At 43.5% G+C, this 18,445-nt stretch overlaps 1 protein-coding gene across 1 annotated transcript in view; it reads right to left on the reverse strand.

Annotated features, from left to right (window-relative positions):
* Positions 1-13,192, reverse strand: part of ARG2 (arginase 2) — a 38,627-nt gene extending 25,435 nt beyond the window's left edge. Inside the window, exons 1-2 of the mRNA XM_037031128.1 lie at positions 12,974-13,192; positions 11,403-11,475 (exon numbers count right to left, since the gene is read on the reverse strand). Of these exons, the coding sequence (XP_036887023.1) occupies positions 11,403-11,475; positions 12,974-13,081 (181 nt within the window). The 5' untranslated portion in view covers positions 13,082-13,192. The remainder of the gene's footprint in view (positions 1-11,402; positions 11,476-12,973) is intronic.
* Positions 13,193-18,445: the final 5,253 nt, after the last annotated feature.

Below are 18,445 nucleotides of genomic sequence, written 5' to 3' on the forward strand. Positions count from 1 at the left end.
GAAAGTAGACTATGGGAGGTTACTAGGAAAAGCACAGTACACAAGGGTAAGGTTGTTATGAAGATTAAGTCCCTGCCTTCTACATGAATAGTGAGTGCAGGCCTGCTACAAAAGGGAAACACCATTACACATGTAAATGTGCTTTTATAGAAAGTAACTTCTACATGGCTTCTCCCATGCCTGCCATTTCTTAAAATTGACCAGCTGAAATAATAAACTTCCCAAAGAGCCATTCTTTGGCTAGAAAACTCTGATCTCCCTTCAGATGCTTTGCCCCCTTTCTTCCTTCAACAAAAGCTGACTGTGTGCTTATCGTGTGCCTGGCACTCTGCTAAATCCTAGGGATATAAAGTTTGGTTGCTGCCTTCAAGCTCAAGCCTAGTGAGAAGACAGGCAGGGAAAATGCATACAGTGCTAACTGTTATGATGCAACTGTGTACGGGGTGTGGTCAGAACAGCAGAAGGTGCTGACTCAGACCCAGGAAGAGCAAGGGAGACTTCTCAGAAGAGGCAATACCTGAACCTTGAAAGTTTTAGCCAGGAATCAAAGGGGAAATGAGAAAGGCTTTCCAAGCAGAATAGGCAAATGTCTTCAACCCTAAGAGAGTGATTCACAACCCCCAAGGCCCAGGGTTTATTCAGGAGGACTTTGGAGAGATGAGGTAGGAGGACGGGCCAGGGCCCAGATTCCAAAAGCACTAGGGAGCCTCTATGGTTTTCAAGTCAGGAAGCGGCAAATCAAATCTGCATTGTAAATCTAGTGACCTGGTGTCCTGTGGAAAATCAACAGGCCTGGAGAAGACCAGCTCCCTGACACAGCAGTGGGAGACAACTATCAGATTTCAGCAATACTTAGAGAGGAGGCGGTGGGGAGATAAGAGGTCTGCCTTCCAGCTTTTTAGGTTTTGAAAAAGACACAGAAGAAGGGAGTGGAGATCTTAAGTTCAGCTTTGGATATGTTGGCATTGGGGTGTTACATCCTGTTGAAAATACATGGAAATGAGGCAAGATAGTGAGAAGCTAGGAAAATTCTTCGGCAAATGGAATGGGGAAACTGAGACAGATGGCTGATTCAAACTGGCCTCAGCCAGCACCCTGACTCACCCACCTCCTTCTCCCTTAATCATTAAGCCCTCAGGACACTGAAGTTCTGACCAGCACCATTATAATCTTACGGACAAAGCATCAGGTCTGCTGACCACAGAGACAGTTTTGATCAAACTACAGGTAGCATCTAGGCCCAGTTGTGTTTCAGCTCCAGGCCCAGAAAAACAGCAAAACCAGATGAAGCAACATCATGGCTGGCATCAGGACCAGATGCACTGACCACTGACTCCCTACCCTAGCACCAACTAGTCAGTAGAGACCATGACCCTGGACCTATATGCTCATTTTGATGAATCAGTGTATTAAAGGGCACACCTGGAAAGTTGATGAATATTCATTCCATTGAGATCCTCCTGAGACCTCCCCTAAAATTCCTGCCTTTAGAAAATAGATAAAAACTCTAAGACAAAGGACCCACTGCACGTGTGCGCTCTCTTTCTCTCTCTAGAGCACGCTTGTGCCTTCTCTCTTCAGGCATGTATCTTTACTTTCTCCTAAGCTCCAAGGGTCCCCCAGAGACTTGCAACCAGGGGAGCAGCGGGCAGCGGCAGCTCATCCCAGGATAACTCCCTAAATCTGTCTCCAAGGGCCCTTCTTTTGCCCCTTTAACTTGTTTCCTGAGTCCACTTGGCCCACTTGGCTCACTCCGTCTGCCTCTGTGACTTTCTTTCTAAAAGGCCAAGGCAGCTCTCACTTCAAGACCCTACTTTCAATGTTTGGATATATGCCTGAGTGGAATTGCTGGGTCGTATTTTTCATTTCTTGAGGAACCACCCTAATGGTTTCCATGGTGCCTGTCCCATTTTACACTCCCACCAAGTGCACAAGGGCTCCGATAAGGCCACATCCTCACCAACACAGTATGTTTTTTGATGCTAGTCACCTAATAGGTATCATAATTTGCTTTTAACAGATTTAAGAATGATACAATAGCAAGAGCCTAGCACGGTGTCTATGTTAGATATCAAACTACTTTGAAATTAAAAAAGTAAGTTAAATTATTTGCTGCTTTTATCAGCAGGAACAATATAGTTATATTGAAATTTGCCAAGTCCCAATAATATCTACAATGGACTTACCTATATTCAGGCACATCATCAGTGATGTATGCTTTTGCTAAGGCATTAGCACATTGCTAATTCCAGGTCGTTTCATCACACTCCAGAAAGAAACAGTACTCACGAGCAGTCACTCCCCACTGCCCTCTCCCCATAGCACCTGGAAACCACGAATCCACTGTTTGTTTCTGTGGATCTACCTATTCTGGACATTTCATATGATGGTATCATACAATATGTGGCCTTTTGTGTCTGTCTTCTTTCACTTAGTATAATGCTTTTTCAAGGTACAGCCATGATATTGCATGAGTTAACAATTTGTTCCTTTTAATGGATCAATAATAGTCCATTGTATAGATGGATATATCACTTAAAAAAAATGACTCAAATCTCCCACAAAAATCCAGACTTCTAGCTTTTCTTGCAAAACCAAAGCTAAAACAGCAGAAGGCCTTCCCTGTCCCAAGGCAACCACTGGCGACAGTTTTTTGTTCCCTGAACACTCCAGGTACCGGTTATCTCAGGGTTTTGGCATTTATTGTTTCCTCTGCCTCGACTGCTTCTCTCCCAAATATGCACCCGGCTCCTCTCCTCACCTCCCAAGGATCTGCTCACATGACACCTCCTCAGGGAGGCCTCCCTACCCACATTACACTGCTTACCTTCTCCCCAATACCTGCTTTCCTCCCGTCCCTTACTTTCATTGACTCGCTAGCACCCATTACCATCTGATTCCTATGTGTTTTACTTACGTCTGTTTCAAACCACTCCCCCTTAGAATGAGAGCTCTATGATAGTAGGACTTTCTGTTTTGTTCACTGCTGTGTTCTCCGTTCCTAGAAATTAGTAGTGCTCAAGTTCCTTGAATATAGTGAATGAATGAACGAACATGTTATAGTGAATGAATGAACATATTACAGTTTTTAGTGATGAAAAGCTGTTCCAAGGGAAAATAAACCTGAAAAGGATGTTTAAATAGTTTGATGCATATTTACATTAATTCACATTTCAAGTCCAATGAGTTCAGCACATATATATTTGACACACACATATATATTCCTGTAACTGCCACCATGCTTAAGATATAGAACACTTAAAACCATGCACAGTACCACATTAAGGGAGGTCTGTCTACTGCAAGCAGGTAGGCCTGGAACTTGCACAAAACTTTAGGCCATTGTTTTCAGAAGTCACATTAAGGAACATGATGGTTCAAAAATCAAAGCACCAAGAGAACAGACAATTGTTAAATTCCAAAGGGACTAAAACATAGTCCTAAATTAACTAAAGGATACACTAACTATATAACCTAATATTAACTTTCGAGAACATTGTGTAACATACTAGGGAAAAAAGCGAACAAAAGAACAAGAATTTATTAGCAAAGACCGGGAGAGAAGGCTTGGAGAATTTCAGTCCAAAATTTTTTTCTCATTGGAATTTGTAAACTGTTTTTATCATTAATTCAGGCAACAGAAAAGCAATCTGTTCAACTTGTCTAATTCCCAGAACCTGGTTTAAAGGCCACACTGCCAGAAATAGTGGCCCCAACAGTCACCCCGCGGGACGGTACCGTGAAGATATCATTGCTGCTCCCACCTCCACTCCTAGGGAAAGGCACTGGCAGCTCGGGTGGCTGACCCTGCTGACCCTGCTGACACTGGACAGATGCGACTGCTCACTGCTGCCGTCCCTGCCCATCACAAAACGAGTTCTTTGCCTCTGCCCTTTCTTGAATTTCAAATCAAAGTTTAGGACAGGTGCTTCCGTTGGTGGAGCTGAGATCAAGTGCCCACAACCCTAGCTTGCAATGAAAACAAGGTGAAATGTGGATGGAAATAAGTCAAAAGAGGCAGATGAAGGTCAAATTATGGAGGGCCTATTCTATTGGTTGTTCAGTGTGGAACACATACCATTAGTGGATGGAGGACATGATAGGTGTCCACCTTTCATGATAGGTGTCCACCTTTCAGGTGCGGCAGAACTACCGCCAGGACTCGGAGGCTGCCTCCAACCCGCCAGATCAGCCTAGAGCACTGAGCTTCCTGAGCCTGCCTGTCCCTGTCTCAGAACTCTGACTGTGATGATGGGGCTTTGCAGAACTTTGACAAGTTCTTTCTTCGCCAGTTCCAGGAGGAGAGGGAACATGCTGAGAAACTGATAAAGCTGCAGAACCAGTGAGGTAGCCGAATCTTCCTTCAGAATATCAAGACACCAGACCGTGATGACTGGGAGAATGGGGTGAATGCGATGGAAAAAAGTGTGAATCAATCACTACTGGACTTGCACAAACTGGCCACTGGAAAAAAATGACCCTCATTGGTGTGATTTCATTGAGACTCACTACCTGGATGAGCAGGGGAAATCCATCAAAGAACTGGGAGGCCACGTAACCCACTGGAGCAGGCTGGGGACCCCTGAGTCTGGCAGGGGGCAGAGGATCTCTCTGACCAGCGCACTCCGGGGGACAGTACAGAGAGCTAAGCGTCAGGCTGCCTTCCCATGGCCATGGGGGTGACCTCCCTGGTCACCGAAGCCGTACATCCATGTTGGAGTCACCTTCACCTTTTCTATAACTTGTACCAAATCATCCACTTATGTCCTTCATTTGTATCATTCCTTCAAATAAAGTAATTTGGTACCCCCTCCAAAAAAGAAAATTATAGACCAATAGCTGATGAACACAGATGCAAAAATCTTCAATAAAATACTAGCAAGTCAAATATAATACATCAAAAAATAATACTTCATGATTAAGTGGGGTTCCTTCTAGGGATTCAAGGATAATTCAATATATGCCAATCAATTAATATGATATACCACATTAACAAAATAAAAGATAAAACTAATATGATCTCATCAACATGTTGGGAGCCGCCCTGCCTGGTTTCAGAAGCTGCAACCCTCATGGCTAAGGCTGAGTAAAAAGGCCTTGGGACCATAAGCCACTAAGGAGTCAAAACTTATCCTCCAGGCAGGAGCGCAGCCTCTGTCCCCTTTACTTCACTCAAATTGGCCCCAGGCAGATGACTGGTTAGCCAATGACAGGTAAGATTCCTCAAGGTAGGGACAACCTAATATAGGCATGGTCACAAAGGTGCCATTAGGGAAGGACTTAGAGGACTATAGAAAAGGGATGATGGACCCTCATCCCCTGGCTTTGTTATAGCCTGAGTCCTCATTGTATCTGTAAGAAGTCTCCTATCTCTTGGCCACCTTACTTCCCCTGCCTGACTTAAGTCTAAAACAATGCTGGAGGTGGATACGGCCCTGTGCTAGTGGGCAGTTTCAGCAGTGGGAAGGGAGAGGGGCAATCAGGCCTAAGAAAGAATGCATAAATTCCTGTGAAACCTGCTTTGCTAAGAATACCCTCAATTTTCTGATAAGGGTCCAAGCATAAAATGAGTTTGTTCACCAAAGTTTTATGGCCCTTTGGCTACCTGACCCTGACTCAGAATAAACCCTCACAGTTCTCTGATAAGCCCCCATAGTTCTCAGAATGTTATCTACCGTTTGATCATTACTGGCTAACAATGATTGATGAGCTTTACGTATATGCCCTGTATTCCTATGCAAATTAAACCAAATAAAAGCCCATTGAGGAATAGGCCTCAGATCCTTCTCCTCTGAGAGATTGGCCACCTTTCCTCCCCAAGCAGATCACATCTTGGTAGACATTCTCATCTCCAGCAGCCTGGGGGAGCTCTGCTGGACAAAGCTCCCCCACATCAACAGATGCACAAAAAACATCTGACAAGACATAACACTCCTTTATGATTAAAACACTCAATGAAATGGGTATAGAAGGAAAGAACATGAATATAATAAAGGCCACATATGACATACCCTCAGTTAATATACTCAATGATGAAAAACTGAAAGCTTTTCCTCTAAAATCAGGAATAAGACAAGGATGCCCACTTGCACCACTGTTATTCAACATAGCACTGGAAGTTCTGGCCAGAGCAATCAAGCAAGAAAAAGAAATAAAAGGGATCCAAATTGTGAATGAACAAGTAAAACTGTCATTATTTCAGATGACAAGATTCTATACAGAGAAAGACCACACCCAAGAGACTATTAAACATAAACAAATACAATGAAGCTGCAGGATACAATATTAATAACCAAAAATCTGTTGTGTTCCTATATATTGACAATGAAACACTGGAGAAAGAAATGAGAACAACCACATTTGCATCAGCAAGAGAAAGTAAAATACCTAAGAATAAACTTTAAAAAGGAAATGACAGACCTATTCACTGAGAACTACAAGACACTGTTGAAAGAAACTGAGAAAGACAAAGAAACAGAAAGATATTTCCTGTTCATGGACTGGAAGAATTAACATAGTTAAAATGGCCATATTACCTGAAGCAATATGCAGATTTTATGTAATCCCCACTGAAATTCCAATGGCATTTTTGAAAGAAATAGAACAAAGAATTTTTCAGATTTGTATGGAACCACAAGAGACATTAAATAGCCTAAGCAATCCTGAGAAAAAAGAACAAAACTGGAGTTGTTACACTCCCTGACTTCCAATTATACAACAAAGCTATAATAAATAAAACAGTATGGTGTTGGCAGAAAAACAGACATACAGACCAATGGAATAGAATTAAGAGCCCAGAAATAAACCCACATATATATGGGCAACTAATTTTCGACAAAGGAGCCAAAAACATACCATGGCAAAAGGAAAGCTTCTTCAATCAATGGTGTTGGGAACATTGGAAAGCCACATGCCAAAGAATGAAGCTAGACTGTTATCTGACAACATACAGAAAAATTAAACTCAAAATGGATTAAAGACTTGAACACAAGATATGACACAACAAAATACACAGAAGGAAGCATAGGTACTAAACTATGCACCTTGGTCTCAGAGGGGTTTTTATGAAACTGACCCCAAGAGCAAGGGAAGTAAAAGTAAAAATAAATGAAGGGGACCACATCAAACTAAAAAGCATCTGCTCAGCACAAGAAACCATCAACAAAATAAAAGAGCAGGTATAATCAATAAAATATATTAAAAAATAAATAAAACCACTATAGTTTTATAGTATTTCAGCCATTAATAAATTATCTTACTTTGTGTAAACAAAAAAAAACACAAACAAAATAAAAGAGCAAACAACTGAATGGGAGAAGATATTTACAAACAATACCTCTAATAAGGGGCTAATATCCAAAATATACAAAGAAATCATACAACTCAACAACAAAAAACCCCCAAACAGTCCAATTAAAAAATGGGTAGGGGACCTGAATAGACATTTTTTCCCCCAAAGACATACAGATGGCCAATAGATACATGAAAACATACTCAAACTCACTAGCTATAAGGGAAATGAAAATCAAACCACAATGGAATAACACTTTGCATTTGTTAGAATGGCTACTATCAATAAGGTAAGAAATAAGTGTTGGAGAGAATATGAGAAAAGAGAACCCTCGAACACAGCTGGTGGGAATGTAAATTGGTATAGCTGCTGTGGAAAAACAGTATGGAGATTTTTCAAAAAATTAAGAATAAAGCTACCATATGACCCAGCAATCTCTCTTCTGGGTATCTATATCAAAAATTTGAGCCCTGGCTGGTGTAGCTCAGTGGATTGAGCATGGGCCTGCGAACCAGAGGATCGAGGTTCGATTCCCAGTCAGGGCACATGCCTGGGTTGCAGGCCAGTTCCCGGCAGGGGACACACAATACATTGTGTGTCCTCGGCAGAGGCAACCATACATTGATATTTCTCTCCCTCTCTCCTTCCCTTCCCCTCTAAAGATAAATAAATAAAATATTTAAAAAAATTTGAGAATACTTATGTGTAAAGTTATGTATCCTTATGTTCACTGCAGCAAGGGTTAGTCACAATGGCCAAGATATGGAAACAGCCTAAGTGTCCTTCAATGGATGACTGGATAAAGGAGATTGCAATATATAATACAATATTACTCAGCCATAAGAAATGATGAAATATTGCTATTTGTGGCAACATGGATGCATCTTGAGAGTATCATGCTAAGTGAAATAAGTCACTTGGAAAAGGACAAGAATATGGAATATACGATAGAAAGCAACAAATGAACAAAAAAACCCAATCAAACGCATAGGCACACACAACAGTATGGTGGTTACCAGAGGGGAGGAGGGTGAGGGGAGGATGAAGAGAGTAAAGGGGGCCAAACGTGTGGTGACGGAAGAAGACTAGAGTGTGGGAAGAAGACTAGAGTGAGCACACAACGCAATAGGCGGATGTTGTATCATAGAATTGTATCCCTGAAACTTACGTAATGTTACTAACTAATGCTATACCTGTAAGTTTAATAAATTAAAAAACAAAAGTATAAAGCTTTAAAACTGATTTAAAAACCATGAAAATAAATCATATGGCAAATTAGATGGCATATGACGAAACTGAGAAGCATGGCTGCATGTAAAAGAGATCCATCAACATTTGAGGGCTGGGAAGAGGAAGAGGACCCCACAAAGGACTCCAGGCAGGACCAAAGAGGGGCGACTCTGGGGAGAGTAGATTCTTGGCTAACAGAATATTTTAAGAATAAAGTGGTCAGTTGTGCAATAGAGATGTCCAGTAACATAGCATCTGATAAATCAGTGCGCTTGCTCAAGTTGGTTTCAGTGGAATGGCCCGACGGGAACCAGGCTGCAGCATCGCTATTGTTCAACTCAACTTGTGATTGCTGACATTCTCTACCAGCCACTGAAAGCAAACACAGATCCCTGACCTCATGCATTGACCTGTTCCAGACAAACAGCTCTCATAAGTCAGAGCCTTGCGTTTAAACAATTCTCTCAGGCCCTCTAATCAACTCTTGCTGAAGCAGATCAGATTCCTGAGTCTCAACCAAAGAGATCCCTGTTCCTTTGAAGGAGCACCAATGGAACAGAAAGAACAAATGTCCCAAATTGGGGCAAATACGTGGGAATAAATGTCCCAAATAGGTTAGGATAGCTCTCACATGGCTCCGTAAACTCCAAGACTCATGGCCTGGGCACAGTGGCACATGAATTTAGACAGTTGTGGCAGAGGCTGTTACCTCTTTGAAGTACCACATTGAGGTCAAATTACAACTACAATGAGACAGACCTCAAACAGCTAATCTTAGTGCACAGCTGTATTTCCCCACAGAAGGAAAAAGGGCAGATTACCATGGCCGTCAGAGCTAACGGGAATCAGGAGCAGAGGCACTGCATCTGAGCCTTGCCAGAGGGATTGCCTCTTTATTTCTCCCAGGTTCTCTTTATTATATTGCAGTTAGGTGCTTACCTGAGCGAGGAACCACTGAGTGTCCTACCAAACCCAAACACCAGGTCAAATACACTCATTTGAGAAAACAGGAAGTTTGGTACCATGGCAACATTGACAGCCAGTGACATCAGCACAGAAGGCGAGGGACAAAGGGATCTGGGAAAGTTACCGTTCCTTGGGTCTTCTCTTTCTCAAAATTTGACGCATGCTGCTTGTTTGGAAGTGCTCGAAGGAATTAAGTTATCCTGGTACTATTGGTGTTTCAGAATAGGGCACTGAAACTCCTCTCAGTGCTTTTCTCTCACATGTTCCTGGAGATCTGCCCAGCCACACACTGGAAATCTGCTGAGTGCCACAAACGTATTAATATGCAATGAGATTCTACTTCAGACTGCTCACCAGCAGTCTGGCTACCGACTGCTACCATTTGGCTACAGGGTAAGAATATAGTTATAAAACTAAAAATATTTATTTCATGAAGGGGAAGATTAAATAAACTGAAGCTTCACCATCAAGCTTCACCATTTTAGGTTGAGCATTTACAGAGGAAGTACTATCGTATTTAAGGGAGAATGGCTGCCCCAGGCTGGAGTGGAAAAGTACCTTGAGCTGGGACAGGAAGGAAGGTCTACAAAGCTCCAGTAGGACAGGCGGCTACAAAGGAGCCCCTCCCCCTCACTCAGCAGCCTTAGCGGAGTATAGGCTCCTCCTGTGTGAAGGCTGAACATGATTCTTGTCAGGAGACTTTGAAGGCAGAATCCAGCAATGAGCAGGCAGTTCGATCAACGGCAGGCCCAGTTCATCAGATGGGCTGCATAGGTCTACCCAGTATTAAAGAACAGTGATTACCAGAGATGGCTACCTTCAGTGTAAAATACTGCTTTTAAAAAGGCAGAATGTGTATAACTGATTTAAAGGGGCAGTACCCTCATTTATAAGCAGGAATAAAAACCTTCTCCATTAGGTAATGAGTGACATATTAAGACTAAATCTTAACAATTTGTCTTTCGTATTTGATGGTGAACTTGGAGGATAATCCAAGTGGTTAAGAAAGAACTGCAATTATTTAACAAGAAAAGTTTTGAGCATTCAACCCAATACAGTAGATTCTGTATTACTATCTCCAGCGTCTACAGCCTCTTGCCACATGCCTGTTGCTCCAGAAAAGCTCCAGAAAAGATATGTGAATAGTCCTAACCCAAGTGGAGGAAATGGCCCCTAAAACTTGAGTTAGGTACAAGGAAGCACCTTCCTACCACAAAGATGACGGAATTTGGTGCCCTACTACTAAAAGAAGGGCTCTCTCTGCTACATACATGGCATTGATCTTTGGGTCCCATTGACTTCTGCTTCTGTAAATTTAGACTGCAACTTTTCTCCTGATTATCTGGGGTGTTTGCGAAAAGGTACCTGTCTGGGTCCTGCGTCAGTGCCAATGAACCAGAATCTTCCATGGAGGAGTCTAGGAGTATTTTCAACAAGTAGTCCAAGTGATTTTCATAATCAGGAAGTTTGGAAAACATTAATCTAAAGCTCTGCTTACTGCAATATAAAGCTATCAATCCTAGGGAAGAAAGGGATGATTTGAAGAAGGAAACTGGCTAGTCTGATAGGTCATGAGCACCTCATGATTGACCTAGCAGAGGTAGAATTTCAGGGGGAAAGGTGGGCCATGCAGTTGGAGTAGGAGCTCGCATTCTCAGCACTACTGTGCAGTCATCGACAGCCCGTTCCAGGTCCTCCTCTCTCCCTCCTGGCCTTCCAAACACTCTCTTTATTGCAACAGGACTTGGCCTGAAGACTCTGATAGATCTTAAGCTGCAGAGGGAATTCAAGGGAAGACGAAACACACTTTCCAAGGCCACGCACAACTGACCCCGTGCAGTCCCTGGATATGACAGAGAAGACTCTGAACTGGTCTGTCACCACCCCGCACGGAACCTCAGATTCCTCCACTCACCCAAGTTGGAGAGCCTTTTCATCAAGCCAGCTTCTCTTATAGCAGCAGGGCCATGTTCCACTCCTTTTCTTTTCTGTCACATAAATTACACAGTGAGGTGTGAGGGAAAATGATTGAAATAAGACTATAGTTCACAAAAACACAGAAATCTGCTATGCTATATGGCAATTCCCCCTTATCCACAAGGAATACATTCCAAGACATCCCATGGATGCCTGAAATGGCAGATGGTACCAGACCCTGTGAAAAAGTTAAATTTATAAATTAGGCCCAGTCAGAGATGAACAACAATAACTGATAATAAAATGGAACCATTAGCCTAGCATGCACTGCGATATCTCAACAGTCAACCCTAAAACTAAGAGGGCTAAGTGACTAAGCAGTGGGTGGTGCCTGCAGCTAGGACATAGTGGACAAAGGGATGATTCCGGTCTCCACTAGGACGGAGAACGACTGCTAGAGATTTCACCATGCTGCTCACAACAGCGTGTGATTTTTAAACTTGGGAATTGTGTATTTCTAGACTTTTCTTTTTTATTTTAATTTTATTGTTTTCTCTTATAGTTGCCTCAATTTTTCCCCCTCGCTCTCCACTGCCCCGCCCCTCCCACAGTCAATCCCCACTCTGTTGTCCCTAACCATGGGTCATTTATACTTGTTCTTTATCTGGGCCCTCCCCCCTCCCCCTTGTCCCTGTCATAGACTTTTCTTTTTAATATTTTCAGACCGCGGTGATCATGGATCACAAATATTGAAAGGCGAAACCGAGGGAGGACTGCTGTACTTAGTTCCCAATAGAACCCACTGAAAACCTGAGGGTTTTATCATTAATAATAGAAACTAATTATCATTATTTTCTCGTGAGGTCTCGTTATTTCCAACACTTGCAGGGACGGAGGGCAAAACAACAATCACTGGAATCAGATTAACCTTCTAAGCCCTATGTGTGAAGGGCAAGCTGAGGCCAACACACGCTGAGCCAGGTGAGGATCTGGCTGTTGGGTGCGTGTGCCCGGCAGGGTACAGATCCCGGACTTCTCTCTACCAGTGAGCTCTCCAAGGCGGCAGATTTCTTTCATTGAACAGCCCCTCCCACCGCTAGAGCGGCTAGCGCCAATTTCCTTCCCAGTTAAAGCTCTGAGAATGGATCCTGAGTTCTTGGATCGCTCTTTTTTAACCTCCACTCCCTCTATTTCCACCGAGGATTCATGCCGGTTTCTCCTCTTCAGGCCCTTCGTGGTGGAATCCTCTGCCTCCTTCCCTCTCTCCTCCATCACCCCAAGCGGGACCCACCACTTTCTCGCTCCGCCTCGGAAGCCGCAGAAACCCGCCAGCTCGTAGCACCCCGTCCGAACCGCACAAAGGGTACCCTCCATCCCCTCCCTCCTTCCCCATTTTCTACGGGAAAAAAATCCCACGTGCTCTCCCGATGTCCAATCGCGGGAACCCGCCAGTACGTCCTCACTACGCTTCTCCCCATCCTCTCCTCGCTACTTCGCTCCCACCCCAGTTTTCTCTGGTTCTGGGGAGCGCGGAGATCCTGCCCCGCGGTGCCAGGTCCTAGTTCTCACCTGCCCCCGTGAGAATGGGGCTCCAATCACAGCCACGGAGTGGACGGACCTTTTCAGGACGAAATGCATTTGTGTCCGGAGACTCGAGAGGCTGCTTCTTAGGGACATTGTGAGCACCGCGGGATGTTGCAGAGCGACAGGCTGCTCAGTGCGACTCGCCGCCTTAAGTGAGAGTCGCGGCGACGGGCCGCTGCGCTTACCTACCCGTGCGCTAGCGGAACGGCACCACCCCGAAACGTCACGGCCCCGCCCAACCGGCCGTGCCCCCAACCAGCCCCCGGCACACCTTCCCGCAGGCCCCGCCCACTGCTTATCGGGGGCCGGACACGCCTTCACTGACGTCACCTCACGACCCAGCGGGCTTTCGCGCCAGGGACTAGACCCTGCCCGCTGGCGCCCTAAAGCCAGTATCAGGGTCTGGCCATTAAGAGCTTGGTTACCGACAGGTGTGTCCCTTAGCGGGGAGCGGCCGTCTCTTGCCCAGACCTGCCTGCTGACAGGACCCTACGTGAGTGCCGTGACAAGACCCAGCCCGCAGGTTTCTGCTCCTGATCTATCTTAGAGCTTAAGGTCCAAGAAACGCACTTACCTTTGGGAACTGAAGGCTAAGAGATCAAGACTAGGTTAGAGCTCTCTGGGACAGGTAAGCTAATCAAATGCCACCTAGTTTAGGTTGGAGAGACTAGGATTTACAAAACAATTACTTTCTAGACGTTTTCAATTTTTACCTGAATAACGGGAGCACTGGGTATTAAAAAACAAACATAGCAAGATATCTGGACTATTTCTGAATTTTGGAGAGACTAAAAAGCTAAAAATAACAATTAACTAGAGCATTAATAATATCTTTTTTTAAAGATTTTTATTTATTTATCTTTAGAGAGGAAGGGAAGGAGAGAGGGAGAGAAACATCAATGTATGGTTGCCTCTCGTGCGTCCCTTGCTGGGAACTGGCCTGCAACCCAGGCATGTCCCCTCATTGGGAATCCAACCGCGATCGTGTGGTTCACAGGCCCGCGCTCAATCCACTGAGCTACACCAGCCAGGGCAAGTATTAATAATATCTTAATGCCCTGGCTGGTGTAGCTCAGTGGTTGAACGGGGACCTGTGAACCACACAACCTGGTTCAATTCCCAGTCAGGGCACATGCCTGGGTTCAGGACAGTTCCCACCAGGGGACGCACGAGAGGCAACCATACATTGATGTTTCTCTCCCTCTCTCCTTCCCTTCCCCTCTAAAGATAAATAAATAAAATATTTAAAAAATACTTTAATAATAGGAATCAGCAATGGTTCTAAGAACTTTTAGCCTTCTAACAATTCTATAGAGTAGAGTACGATAATACCCCCTTACTCTGGTTTTGTTTTCCCAGGTTTCAGTTAACCACAGTCAACCAAGGTCCAAAATGATTACATGGAAAATTCAAGAAATAAGCAATTTCTAAGTTTTAAATTGCATGTCTTCTGAATTGTTGATGAAATCTCCACCGTCCTGCTCTGTCCTGTCTGAGACGTGAATCACCTCTTTGTCCCACATATCCATTGCTGCATAAGATACCCATTAGTCACTTAGTGGCTGTGTTGGCTATCAGATCAACTCTCTCAGTATTGCTTCATTGCAGTGCTTGTGTTCAAGTAACCCTTATTTTACTCAATACTAGCCCTCAAGGGCAAGAGTAATGATGCTGTAACTCAGTGATGCCCAAGAGGAGCTGCAGAGTGCACTTGCTTTAAGTAAAAGGTATGTATGTGTAGGAAATCACACAGTATACATAGGGTTTGGTGCTATCATTGGTTTTATGCACCCACGAGGGGTCTTAAAATGTATCCCCAGGGATAAGGGGGGACTACTATACAGACTAGTTTAAAAACAAGGAGTTATGATCATAGAAGGTAAGTGATTTCCCCAAAGTCACAAACCTTGGAAGCTGCAGAGCTCTGTGAATCCAGATTCCAAATTCTTAACCATGACACTACTACAGCTTGTAGGAATCTGGGTGTTAATCCTACCAAAACACATTTTTATGTAAAAACCTGAAAAATATTTCACCCGTTACCAACTTACATGATGCTTTCCAAAATTTTTCAGAAGTCTTCATGGCAACACCATAACTCCAAGCAGCTTTAGTAGTGTAAGGCAGGGTATTTATTTTTAGAGAATAAATTTATACCTGTCTCCCCCTGCTGGTTTAACAAAGAAATGTCTTTGAAGTCAGCAAAATAAGGAGGTATTACTATAAGGCAGCAATTTTCAACGGGTGTACTGCAAGATTTTTGAAACATGCAATACTCAACTATTTAGTCAGGGGCACTGATCTCGTCTCCATTAAACTTTCAAGTTAAAAAATGACAACAGCCAACACAACACAAGCTGTCTTGGTGTGAATGCCCTGCCTCGAACCATAAATACATAGGTCACATAATAGAGTTGCATCTTATTGGTCATGTCACATAATAAGGCTGTGTCTGACTGCTTAATTCTTGGTACTAGAAATCCTTACATACAAGTATAGGCACTTGATTTTTTTTTAAAGTCACTTTGGAGCAAAAAGGGTAGGTAATTACGACTATTATTATTTTTTTGTAAATCAATCTGAAGTATACCTACTTTTTGTCAGATCAGCAAAAAATATTTTTGTGTGCCACAGAATTTTAGTAATTAGTTTATGTGTGCCATGAGATGAAAACAATTGAAAATCACTGCTGTAAGGCGATGGTGCTGAAAGTGTGGTCCCAGACCAGCAGCATCGACATTTGCATACTTGTCAGAAATGCACATTATTGGGTCCTTGACTCAAACACCAGCCTGCAGTGCCCGTGCCGTCATAGATGAGCTATGAGACAAATTCACCCAGACTACCAAGTCCTGTGGAGGAAAAGGGATGGCAGGGCTACTCCCTCAAGGGTGAAGTGCCTCAGAATGGCCTGGCCACTTTCTCAAGGGAAGAGTGAGCTGACCCTTGCCTAGACAGGCTTTTATTGGGTTTAATTTGCACAGGAATACAGGCACAGCTCATTAATCATTGTCTGGCAGTAAGGATCAAACAGTAGATAGCATACAAAGAACTGTTAGTGCTTCTTCTGAGTCAGGGTCTATCAGCTAAAAGGCTACAAAACTTTAGGAAACAAACTCATTTCCTGCTCTGGCCTTTATCATTTAACTAAGAGCATTCTTAGCAAAGGCTTTACAGGATTTTACATATCTTCTCTCAGACCTGGTCACCTAGGGAGCCTGCCCTTTCCAGCACAGGGCTGCACTGTCATTGTTTCAGGCTTAAATCAGACTGAGGAGGCAGATAGCCAAGGAATTTTCAGAGATTTCTCACGGACTAAGGGGACTCAGGCTTGTCAAAGCCAAGGGGTGAGGGTCTATCACCCGCTTTCTCCATGCCCCCCAAGTCCTTCCCTGGGGCATCTATGTGATCATGCCTATCTTAGGTCATTCTCCCTTGGGGAATCTTATCCGTCATTGGCTAACTGATCAAGCATTGAGGCCAGTTATGAAAAAAGGAGCAGAAGTGGTGCTCCTGCCAGGGAGAGAAGCCTTGTCTCCTTAGTGGCTTATGGTCCAAAGGTCGCTCACTCAGCCTTAGCCATGGTTGGGCGGGGGGTGGGGCAGGGGTGGGGGTGGGGGTGGGAGCGGATGGTGCCAGGCGTGGTTACAGCTTCTGAAACCAGGCAGGGTGGTTCCCAACAGGTCCTATTCCCAAACTTAGTTACTCTGGGGGTGGGGCACCAGTGACCTAAACTTTAACAAGTTCTCCAGAGTGGGGAACTGTAGGAAAGAGGAGGGGCACAGTCAGGGATTCACAGTCACTGTTACTGTCACACTTGGGCAGATCCTTGGGATTATTTTGGTACCTTCTTCTTGCCCATTACCACATCCAATTCTTCCTCCTTTCCTATGTTTTCTGAAGTTGGTACTGGTACAGACTACCTCAGCACCTCCTAGACTATTGTAAAAATCTCTTGGTTTTTTTTTCAGTGTTTACTGGGAGTCACCAGATTGACCATCTAAATTCATCCTGCATGTCACTTTCAGTGTTTTTCCGCTACTTATGGTTTAGTCAGAGATAAATGACTAGTTTCACATTATTATGCAAGAGAGGAGTGAACAGTATATTGTGATGTTACTATTATCCTTCAAAATTTGAATTACTGCCCTGGCTGGTGTAGCTCAGTGGATTGAGCTTGGGCTGTGAACCAAAGGGTCGCCAGTTCAATTCCCAGTAGGGCACATGCCTGGGTTGCAGGCCAGGTTCCCAGTGTGGGCCATGTGAGAGGCAACCACACATTGATGTTTCTCTCCCTCTCTTTCTCCCTCCCTTCCCCTCTCTCTAAATAAAAATAAAATCTTTTAAAAAATTTGAATTACTTCTATATGCCTGAGATCTTTTATGTATTTATTTATGCAAATTACTTTATTGATCAATTTCACTAAATTGCAACAAATTTTAAATTACTTTTCATTTGCTTTTTTAAAGAAATTGAGATATAGCCCTGGCTGGTGTGGCTCAGTGGATTGGGTGCTGACCTATGAACTGAAAGATCACTGGTTTGATTCCTGTTCAAGGTACATATCTGGGTTGTGGAACGGGTCCTGGGTAGGGGGCATGTGAGAGGCAACTGATTGATGTATCTCACACAAGGATGTTTCTCTCCCCCTCTCCCTCCCTCCCTTCTTCTCTCTCTAAAAGTAAATAAATAAAAATTTCTCAAAAAATTGAGATATACTTAGCAATACTTCTCTTTTTAAAAGCCTACTTAGGATTTCTTTATATTCATTTGGGTCCCCAGTTGGTAAGTGGTCATAAATAGGGGACCTACTCTATTAGCATAGAGTTAATCTACTCAGCATAGTAGCAGCAATCATTAATTCTATATTATGAAAAAGTAAATATAATAAAAACTACAGCGTAAGACTGTAGTCTTAGAACCTTTCAATCCATGAGAGTAAGCAAATACTAAAAGGGTTTTTTTAACTTTAAAAAAATTTTTATTTATTCATTTTTTAGAAAGAAGGGAAAAGAGAGAGAAAGAGAGGGAAACATCAATGTGAGAGAGACATCGATGTGAGAGAGAAACATCAACCGGTTCCCTCTTGTCCACGCCCCATCCAGTCCAGTCCAGGGATGGAACCCATAACCCAGGCATGTGCCGTAACTGGGAATAGACCTGGAGACCTTTCATTTTGCAGGACAACGCCCAAACAACTGAGCCACACCGGTCAGGGCTAGTGTGTTTTATTATTATGCATATTCATAGACACTCAGGTTCCAAGAATAACTTCACCAATAGAAATAATTACTCATCTTATCAAAAGTCGGTCAGATTAATCCTCTGTACTGCCACTATGATGCTCAATTCACTCATATATTTGTGGGTTTTGTAGCCAGAACTCTTTGAAAAGTACTGCAAAGACTGCCTAGTCATTCATCAAATCTTTTCTTTTTCCTCATGGGGCTTACTGA

The sequence above is a fragment of the Sturnira hondurensis genome, unplaced genomic scaffold (genome assembly GCF_014824575.4).
Source record: "Sturnira hondurensis isolate 20B ecotype Veracruz unplaced genomic scaffold, ASM1482457v3 Scaffold0021143, whole genome shotgun sequence".
In the NCBI taxonomy this organism is placed as follows: Eukaryota; Metazoa; Chordata; class Mammalia; order Chiroptera; family Phyllostomidae; genus Sturnira; species Sturnira hondurensis.